This window comes from Oncorhynchus keta, chromosome 24 (assembly GCF_023373465.1).
Source record: "Oncorhynchus keta strain PuntledgeMale-10-30-2019 chromosome 24, Oket_V2, whole genome shotgun sequence".
NCBI lineage: Eukaryota > Metazoa > Chordata > Actinopteri > Salmoniformes > Salmonidae > Oncorhynchus > Oncorhynchus keta.
Genome location: NC_068444.1, coordinates 36,656,209 through 36,667,506, shown reverse-complemented (window position 1 = coordinate 36,667,506; position 11,298 = coordinate 36,656,209). Strand labels below are relative to the sequence as shown.

Genomic DNA, 11,298 nt, shown 5'->3' with positions numbered 1-11,298 from the left:
TGACTCTCTGGCAGTATTAGCCAATCACTTATCTGATGGACACTTCATCACTGTTATCTGATTTAGGGCGTGAGGATCCCAGGTCACATTAATCAACCTGAGAGGAAACTCTGAGACAAAAAAGGGTAAGGTGTATTTAATAAAGTTTGTCCAGCATGTGCTCAGACCTTAGTTCTTTTATTTTTTATTTTTAACTTTCATTCATCACTTATCTCGTAACATAAAGCACTGCTGTGTTGTTGCACTTTGTGCGACAGTTAAATGCATTTTGACATGTTGCATTCACAAGGTCAACCATTTGTGGTGTCCAGTCTGAGGGGGCTGTTGTAGGGTGTCCCTCGACTGGTCTCAGCTGCTCTGGGTGATAGCTGGAAGGACAACCTCGCGCTAAAACACTGACATGGAGAAACTCACCGTGGCCGAATGGAGCAATTTGCCACATTCTCTCAGTCAGCTCTATCCTCTTTGGCCAAAGACCGCTTGTTAAATGAGGTTTTTAAAGCCAAGCCCATGCTGTGTGGAACATACTGACGACTTTGGGTCAGAAAGCACACCGACGGGATTAAATAACTCAGGATGAACATTTGTTATGATGTGGTGGAGCATCTTTGTTGTAATTTGGTAAAATAATGAGGTTAGTTTGAGACAATTACATACGTTTGAACTCAAAGGTAGAGGAAATGTGTATTTATTAGGGATAACCATTAGCTGCTACCAAGGCAGCAGCTACTCTTCCTGGGGTCCAAACACATTAAGGCACTTACAGTACATCACACATAAAACAAAAGCTAAAACAGCACATCGTATAACATAATTACACCACTACATATCTACAATACAACATGTGTAATGCCACTATACAACAATATTACAATGTACGTGGGTGTAGCGTGCATGTACTAGCATTTGTGTGTGTATGCGAGTGTCTGTACAGAGCAGACGTAATCAAGACTTACACTTATTTCAGTTTTCATACAAGGTTTCAATCTCACGGACATGCGTTATAATCTTGCTACCTATTTATGCTAGATAATGCCTACAAAACATCTAGAATTCTATTCAAAATGTAACAGAGTGCCATGCTTGGTACAGTGCTTCGAGCGTAGGTTCAAGGCATCAAATGTCACAACAACTTGTCTAAAAGTATCAGCCACCAATCAGTCCCCCGCAGCAATATAGGGACACTGAGGTAGCTTTCCTGTATTGATCTTCCTCCGCGTCTTTCGATTTCTGCACCTTGAGGCATCTCTGAATATTAATGTGCTCTTCTGAAAAGGCAGTGAGAGGAAGGCTGGTCTTTTATCTGATGTTTATTGACTGAAGGAGGCCCCTGTAGTGATGTGAAGCAGTTCTCCTCTCTCTCTCTGTCATCCCTGTCCTCTGAGAAAGAGGAGACAAGCATACTGTAAGCTACAAAACAACTCTTTTGATTTATTGGGGTGAATCTGCCAAAGGAAACTTCATATCCTATGCCTGCCTCTCAGAGTGAGTCAGTGAAATAGGAGGATGATGAAATGCGTTTGCTGCCTTAGGCAGTATCTCACTGGTGAGCAGCTGAAGCAGTGGTAGAGGAGGGGATGGTGGCTAATTGCACCAGAAGTCTGGTTCTCAATTACTGCAGTAAAACAACATGAGTATTAATGGGTCATAGGTGATAGTGTGTGAGTACATTGCACACCAGAAGGGCTGTCATTTAAGTAAATAAATTATACATGACATAATGGCTGGCTGCTACTTATCCTATAATGGTTCTTTGACGGGGGTGAGACAAACCGTGTGCTTGGAAATCTGTCTAACTCTATTGATATTATCATACCTACTGGTAGAGAGCTCTACGCAGACATAAACATGAGATATTATCTAATCATAAGATATTATCTACAAACACAAATATTTTGTGCTGAAGACCTATCAATGCAGTTAAAACCAATAACGAAAAAACAAGTGACTCAAAAGCAGACTGAAAAAAGCAGCATGATCAAAAATATAGAAAGCAAGGTAGTAGCCTACATGTAGTATGGAAAAAGTGTTGAGCATCTCTCCTCAAAAAGCCTTAATGCGTACAGTACAAACTATGGGGTTGTTTTTTCTTGATGCACTTCTCAGACAAAAAGTCAATTGTAGGCTGAGTAGGGTCCTAATGACTTCAAAGTAGCTGCAGCGCTGTTGAATGGGCCGTAGTGGAATAGATCACATGGCAGGCCGCCCAGCCCTTCCTCTCAATGTGTGGTATATTATAGGAAGGCAAGACAGGGTGGCACCATTATTGAGCTCTGCCTGACTGAACACTGTGATGTGAGTCTGGGCTCAGGGTGGCACACCCTTCCTTATCACACACACAGATGGACAATGTATTACTATTACTGTATGCAACAATGCAAATACAATATGTATTGCACATATTGTGTCAGTTTTGTGATTCATGTCTTCCCGTTGATAATTCAACAGGGACGCCGTACATAATATAGAATAGAGCTTAATCTTTATAAGGTTGGTGGGTGCTAAAATTAAAGTCATAATAATAATTTATGCATACAATTACGATTACCAATATTGAAAGGGAAAACATGACTCTGCATAATAACACTGTATTACATGAATCAGCAAGGATATCAGGAACCTATATTCAAGTATTCAATATGTATATCTTTTATTATTATTTTTTAAATCTGAAAACACTCCTGATTCACAGCTTCTCCAATAGCTGTTCTCTATTTTCCAAGCGATAATCATTTCTCCCTCTGAATTTCTCCAAATTCATCTTACATTTTATGGCTGCCTGCCCACTATTCTTATTTAATTCGCCCCGCCCCCACCCCTCTCCTAGAGAGCTACACACTGCAGCTTATCCTCCCTGACAGTTTCTTATGGCCACATCTAAAATAATATGATACAAGTGCTCTGACCTTTTCAGCTGTGCCCTACTCCTTACCCGCAGACAGAAAGAGTGAGAGGGACAAAGAAAAGAGAGAGTGAGAGAGACAGGGACACAGAAAGAGGTAGAGAGAATGAGAGACAGAGAGGAGAGAGAGAGTGAGAAGGGTATAAGACACAAGAAAGAGAAAGATAGATGGTGAGAGAGTTAAGAGCCAGATAAGGAAGGGAAAAATAAACGGAGATTGAGAAATTGAGGCAGAAAGACAGTGGTAGATGGAGAAGGAGAACTAAGGGAGGGAGGATCTAATTTGATCCAAAAACCCATCAACAGGATAGGTTGCTGAGGGTTTCAGGCACAGTTTGTCGTCAAAAACGTGATTTTCCTGTGTTTAAGATATATTTCCACATTGCGAGGTTGGAATAATACTGTGAAAATGCAAGAGCTGTTTGAAAAGTCTGCCTGAAATTTCTGCCTGTTTTGGTGTGATGGAGTTTTGGCCTGCCTGGTGAAATCATCAGACGGCAAAATAGTGCATTGACCAATAAGAAAGAGAGTTCCAAACCTCTCTGCCAATACCAACTCATCTTCATTTTCCCCCTCCCCACTCAGACCACAACCAGACAGTCATAGCAAAATTTTGCTTGAGAAATGGCTCTTTGCTCAGAAGCTATTGTTGCTCATTTCTGACCATTTTAATTGAAAACAATCACAGTAAGGTACTTAATTGTTACCCAGAACTGATTTGATATTGAGATAAAAATGGCTGCATTGGACCTTTAAGCATTTGCCTTGAGAGATCTCCTTCAGTGCCCATCAGTCACTGCACAGCGTTGACAGAGAATAATTCCTCTCATAATCTAAAGAAGGTCAAGCTACTCTAACAGTTATGCTTGAAATGCCTAGAAAAATGTTTAGTAATGTACGCCAAGTTTAGTTAAAAAGGCATTAGAGCCACATTTCAGTCATCTGGACAATGTCTGGCTGTGGCTTTGAATCTCCAGGCTTCTGTCTCTACTCTCTTCAAAGCCTTGTGAGAATAGCAGACATCCAGGCATGAATAACATCAAGTTTTTCAAGAGCTTTAGCAATATGGGGAGCTGTGATGAAGAGGCATCTGTTTCATCCCTTGGTCCTGTAATTATACCAGGTAAATCTGTTACAGCTCAGAGGACAAAGTGAGAGAACAGTCCTAAAAATAAACACCTTCCAATAACCTCTGACCAATTTCCTCAAAATGTGTAAAGTGAATTGTGTATGTACCGATAATCAAATCAAATTTATTTATATAGCCCTTCGTACATCAGCTGATATCTCAAAGTGCTGTACAGAAACCCAGCCTAAAACCCCAAACAGCAAACAATGCAGGTGTAAAAGCACGGTGGCTAGGAAAAACTCCCTAGAAAGGCCAAAACCTAGGAAGAAACCTAGAGAGGAACCGGGCTATGTGGGGTGGCCAGTCCTCTTCTGGCTGTGCCGGGTAGAGATTATAACAGAACATGACCAAGATGTTCAAATGTTCATAAATGACCAGCATGGTCGAATAATAATAAGGCAGAACAGTTGAAACTGGAAGCAGCACAGTCAGGTGGACTGGGGACAGCAAGGAGCCTTCATGTCAGGTAACGGTCCTAGGGCTCAGTCATTGAAACTGGAGCAGGAGCATGGCCAGGTGGACTGGGGACAGCAAGGAGTCCTCATGTTAGTCCTGGGACATGGTTTTCCGAGAGAGAAAGAAAGAGAGGAGAGAATTAGAGAACGCACACTTAGATTCACACAGGACACCGAATAGGACAGGAGAAGTACTCCAGATATAACAAACTGACCCTAGCCCCCCGACACATAAACTACTGCAGCATAAATACTGGAGGCTGAGACAGGAGGGGTCAGGAGACACTGTGGCCCCATCCGAGGACACCCCCGGACAGGGCCAAACAGGAAGGATATAACCCCACCCACTTTGCCAAAGCACATCCCCCACACCACTAGAGGGATATCTTCAACCACCAACTTACCATCCTGAGACAAGGCCGAGTATAGCCCACAAAGATCTCCGCCACGGTACAACCCAAGGGGGGGGGGGGCAACCCAGACAGGCCGACCACAACAGTGAACGACGGAGAGGTTTGACTGTGTGTGATATTAGATTGCCAAAGCACATCCCCCACACCACTACTTTAATACATTACCATCCTGAGACAAGGCCGAGGCCCACAAAGATCTATTGAACCGGAGAGGTTTGACTGTGTGTGATATTAGATTGCTTCTTGTGTAAATATTTTCTGTCTGGATTTTAATGATTTGTAAATATGTGGGTTATTCCACATAGTGCCTTTTCCGTCCCTTTGACCACTATGTCTGCAAGTTTTCAGCATCATTGTAAAGCCCTAATTATGCTATTGCGTTAACATAGTCATTTCTGGAGATTTTTATTTATTTTATTCATGTGCTACATTTTTGTCTGTCCCTCATTTTAAGGTCAACCCTGTACCTGAACTGAACTCTTGTTTTAATATGGTGAAACTATTCCCATGTTACAAGGGGATTTATGGCTGATTTTAAGATGAAATCGTCAACCTTGTTTAGGGTCAACCTTGGTACTTAATTGGCAGATAGACACAAGTTTTTTATGAAGTTGAACATGTTCTCTTTATGACAGAATGTAAACATTTTGTGAAATAAAAGAAGAAATAATAATTACACGTCCCAAAAGACACTTAATTGATGGAATGATCCATGTGTGTCCATCACTTTACTCTATTGTCTCTGTATGTACTGTACTGTATTAGTGTCCATTGCTTTGTCCTGTATTGTGTGTATACTTTATTTTTGTCCTGTCCATTGCTCCCTTAAAACAATTGACCTGTACCACAACTTTAACCTCTTTGCCCCTTTGTCTGTCCAACAGTATGGGGCCTTGGCGTGAGTGCTCTGCTCTGCTCTGCAGTCCATCGGTCCATAATTTCTGCTGGCCAGGCGATTGAGGCAAACAATATTGATTTTGAAACATCCTGTGTTCCCTTAGAGACCATCTCTGGTTTCAATGAGAGAATCTGTATGCATTACAGGAAGGAGGTGACTAATGTCTGCCCTGCCTGACTCCTCTGAAACACAATACTCCCAGTGGAGATAAGGATGGACCAGATGATCTATTCTGGAGTGATAACTGCCTTATGCTCCCATTTTGTCAATCATAGTAGGATCCCCTTTGTTAGATGTGCTGAATGACAAAGTCAGGTTGACCGGTGAATGAAATTTTCTTTAGCAGGATACCCAGAGGAAAAGTCATTATTATCCTTCAGGTGATTGTTTGAGCCTTATTGTGGGCACGGCATCCTTCTGAGCACTTCAAAACTCCAACTTCAATGACAGTTATCTTAAAATGAAAAGACATAATATTCCCGCACCCCAATAACATTGTTGCAGAGGAGGGTTTGTTAGCTAGCTACAGGAATCTAGGCACCTCAGACGTTTTCTTATAAAACAGCTCAGCTGGCAATGCCAGCTAGCTAGCGTTAGCTAGACTGCATCTCGATTCGGAGGCTCATGGGCACATACATAGACATATAACATAGGCTTCAGGATCCAGCTGGTGAGATACATTTCCACCATAGGCAACAACAATTGGCTACTAGTTTGTTTTTACCAAAATATTTTCAACTCATAGCTAGTTTATCCAGTGACCACCGCATTATTTAGAAAGATAGCTACTGACTGAAATGTAGCTAGCCAGCATGCTGTCTCACACTGGCCAGGCAGTAGCCAACTAGCAAGCTAACAGTTAGCTAACTGTGGACGCCAAATGACGCCGCTAGCTAGACTCTGGGCAAAAATAGCCATGGGCAACAATAACTGGCAACTAGTTCATTTTCAGACAAATATGTTCAACCGATAGTTAATTTATCCACTGACTACCGCATTTAGAAGGCTAGCTAAATTACTTAAATGTAGCGTGGCCATGACTAGTGCTGCATGATTAACCAAAATGTGTTTTTTAGAAACAACCAATTCACTGAAATCGGTTCAATAATTTGAATTCCATTTAGTTAATTTTCTTCTGAGCTCAATGCGCAGTTTCTCTAGAGATAAATCAGATCAAGCCCAAATTGTGCAATGTTTTAGGGATATTTAGTTTAGCGCAGAAAACGTGCTAAGTAACTACAATGACCATATTCCATTGCTCGCCTACTTGTCTGGTCTATGCAGAGCACACAGACAAGGAGAGGAAGAGAAGAGACAGAAAAATGCAGGATCGAGAGTGATAGTGAGTAGTTGCTTCACGAGTTATCTCTATCTGAAAATACATGATCTAAGTGATTGATAGTTCATATTCAACAGTCATAAAAGTATGCCTTATTTACTTTGAAGAACTACTAAAATAGTGATTTTGTCACACAGCATAGGCAGCAGCTCGGTTGATATGAGTAGAGATGATGTCTTGGAATGAAATAAAAAAGTAATCAAATAAAACAAATGTAATATACACAACAACTTAAATATTTTATTGAAGTAAAGTAAAGTGAATAAATGATGCTTGATAAGTAATAAGCAGTATGGGCAGTCATTACCATAATGGGACTTTTATTACTTATTTTATTCCGTGTTGTTACATCAGTCAACCCACATAATGCATTGTGCATTTCATGTAAAAAATAAATAAAATTGAAATAGAAAACCGTGATTATTTAAAAAATAATCGAACCTAAATTGAACCGCTCAGCACTTGCCACTACTAGCTAACTAATCGTGAATTTCCTGTTCTTTGATACATTTGTGTCAACTTACTCATATCAAGCAACAGATTTGTGGAAAGGTAAAAATAAGAATTAGAGACTCATTTTCTGAATGATTGGACAGTGAAACTAAATAAATTGGTAGCGAGCTGGTGAGGCTTTAATTTATTTCACAATGAATTAAGCCTAAGTGACCTCTCTAACAATGGAAATACGTCCTCAAAGATGGAAGTCAGGCAGCAGGAAGCGAGATCAGGTGGGACCCTGCTAGCCAATGAGAGTGCAGATGCATATGTGAACAACTGATATAAAGTAAAACATTTGAAGTTGCCAAAATGTGTGTCCACTTATGTCAGTGCATTCGTAACAACCTAAGTACTACGAAACTTCTATTAGATCAAATAAGCCTCATGTAGCAAATGAGCAATTCCATTTTTGTTAATCAAATTCGGCACGCTCTCATTGACCTCCCCCAAAAATGATTTACTTCGTGGTCTTATTTTCGTGGACAGATTTTGGGTGGAGTAAATAAACCCTTTCGCTTCGACTTTTCCTCTCTGATTAAGCTGAAACTGGGTTTCCCAAGTCGTTCCGTGCTTTCTGCTCATGCCAGCGAGCAAGCTAAACAGACAGCTGGGCAGCACGTCTGTCTGATGTCACACACCCAAAAAGGCTTAACCAATCACCCAATGTAACTCATGAATATTAATGACTTTGCCTCCGGATATCCTATGAAAGGACATTTTGCAACTGGTGATGGCACTGTTAGCAGTGGATATTTACATTTGAGCAATGTTGGGGAGATAATGTTTGTTTCAAACCTGGGATCAAATATACTGAACAAAAATATAAACGCAACATGTAAAGTGTTGGTCTCATGTTTAATGAGCTGGGGGAAAAAAATCCATAAATGTTCCATACGCACAAAAAGCTTATTTCTCTCAGATTTTCCACACAAATTTGTTTACATTCCTGTTAGTAAACATTTCTCCTTTGCCAAGATAATCCATCCACCTGACAGGTGTGACATATCAACAATCTGATTAAATGGCATGATCATTGCACAGGTGCACCTCGTGCTAGGGACAATAAAAGGCCACTCTAAAATGTGCAGTTTTATCACATAACACAATGCCACAGATGTCTCATGTTTTGAGGGAGCATGCAATTGGCATGCTGACTGCAGGAATGTTGACCAGACCAACGTCATTTTAGAGAATTTGGCAGTACGTCCAACCGGCTTCACAACCTCAGACCACATGTAGCCACGCCAGCCCACGACCTCCTCATCCGGCTTCTTCACCTCGGGGATCGTCTGAGACCAGCCACCCGGACAGTTGATGAAACTGAGGAGTATTTCTGTATGTAATAAAGCCCTTTTGTGTGGACAAAACTAATTCTGATTGTCTGGGTCTGGCTCCCTAGTGGGTGGGCCTGGCTCCCAAGTGGGTGCAGCTATGCCCTTCCAGGCCCACCCATGGCTGAGCCCCTGCCCAGTCACGTGAGATCCATATATAAGGGCCTAATGAATTTATTACAATTGACTGATTTCTTCCATGAACTGTAACTCTGTAAAGTCCTTGAAATTGTTGCATATTATTATTATTATATTTCTATTTGAAATACTTATTTTCTGTGTATGTGAGTATTTTAAAAATAATGTCAGAATCCACTACTTCTATTTAAAGAATATGGAAGTATTTTCAAACAATTTACTATAAACATAGCCTCCTATTTGACACTATTTTCAAATGAGTTTTTTTTACAAAAACATAATTTCAAATACCCCTTGGACCAAACAGACCTGGGTTCAAATGCATGGAGTATTCAATTACTTCTATTTAAAAATACACTTCTGTGTATTTGAGTATCCAATAACCAAAATTATTTTCATCAGTTAATCTCTCTCTCTATTTCTCTCTCTCTCTCTCACACTCACACACAAATCCATTTCAGTGTTCAACCACTTGTATTTTCAAAGAAACAATATCCAAATACTTACTTGTCAATGTCTTTGAAAGTAAATGAAATACCCTAAATAGCCTTTGAACTCAGGTTGGGTGTGTGTGCGCGTGCATCCGTGCGCACACCTCTTTATATATATAGTAGGCTTATACAAAGTTTTACGGATCACTGTGTTACAAAATGCTACAGGCTCTGCATCTGTTGTTTTGCAAATAAAATATTAACTTTTGGTCATGCTGAGATGCTACTGGACATTCCTGCACATTCAAAAGGTGCCTCAAAGTGAAATCGTCTGGTGGTGCAATTTGACAGAAAACTGTGACATTTATGTCCTTGCTAAATAACAACACAAGGTTATAATTGATAGAAGTGATGGATCATTAAACCATAAACACAGTGGGGTAGAGAAATAATCACTACCCTGTGACTCACCACCCATATCACATGACACCTCCCTTTTTTGCAATTATTTTGGCTCCACAGTGTGTGGATTGGAATATATTAAATATAAGTGCATTTTAAAGAGAGTAAACCGATTGAATCATTTCAGCAAATGGAGTTTGAGAAATCACGTCTCTGATCCAATGACCATTTCCATCAGTTCATCTCTCTATTTGTCTCTTTATTTTTCTCTCTCTCACACACAGACATTGGGGCTACTCACAATGGCTCTATGGTTTCAAGCAGTCAATCAGACTGAGGGGTAAATAATAGCCTCAGACAATTTTGCATATAAGATCTCCAGGAAACGTAACTTATTGCACTTGCTCTATTGTTTTCAAGTGCTGGATCAAGTTACATGAAACTACGTCATCCACCGGCTCGTATGGTAATTTGTGCTACTTCAGGCAAATAGTTTAGGGTTGAGAGTGAGCATGATTTTAGAAATATTGTCCTGTGTTTAGTTGCTGTTGTTCAACGTTGGCCGGCTGTTTCCTCTGCATACCGCAAACTCTCTGGAGAGAAAGGGCAGCAGACCCTAATTGGTTTCTCAATGAAATATAACCATTAGTCCCACCACGGGAGGGACTGAGGAAAAGCAGCACCCAGCATTCCCAATCGCCGTTACTCAACTGTCCACCATCTACTGTGAACAGAACCTTTTGGAGTGCAAAGGAGCCTCGACACGATTTGATCTCCATATTTCTACCAAATATTTTTTTTTCGTTTTAGTAGCGGATCGCATTGGACCGTAAAACATCTTTCATTCCCGCATAGAGAAAGTTTGTGCAGATTCAAACATGAGTGATTTGGAAGAAGACTTCAAAAAGATCCTATTGATAAAAGAGGAGAGAATTAAGGACATGGAGAGGCGTCTCGTCGAGAAGGAAGAAGAGATACACGAATTAAGACGAAAACTGCACAAATGTCAATCCGTTCTTCCCAGCGCGCAGATAATTGGACCTAGAACCAGGCGTGCTCAAGGCATCTCAGCAGAACCTCAAGCTTACCGAACCTTCCAGGAGTTGAACAGTGAAGCATTTCGGAAACATTCCAAGTCTGACAGGTACCCACATAGCTTATTATTGTTAATTCAACATAAGTCATGTATTTCCTGTTCCTTCATTTCCTGTTTCCAATTACTGTTTATCCACTGGGCACCAGGGTTGGGTAGGTTACTTTACGTTACTCCTAAATGTAATCCGGTACAGTTACCTGTCCAAAAATGTTATCAGTAACGAAACATTTGGATTACCCAAACTCAGTAACGTAATCTGATTACAT

At 40.6% G+C, this 11,298-nt stretch overlaps 1 protein-coding gene across 2 annotated transcripts in view; it reads left to right on the top strand.

The window, feature by feature from the left end:
• Positions 1-10,137: 10,137 nt before the first annotated feature.
• prkg1b (protein kinase cGMP-dependent 1b) overlaps positions 10,138-11,298 on the top strand; it is a 159,747-nt gene continuing 158,586 nt past the window's right edge. Inside the window, exon 1 of one of the 2 annotated variants that reach the window (XM_035734582.2) lies at positions 10,138-11,080. In XM_035734582.2, coding sequence (XP_035590475.1) covers positions 10,815-11,080 — 266 coding nt within the window. In that variant the 5' untranslated portion in view covers positions 10,138-10,814. The remainder of the gene's footprint in view (positions 11,081-11,298) is intronic. The other variant, XM_035734583.2, reaches the window with a different exon arrangement.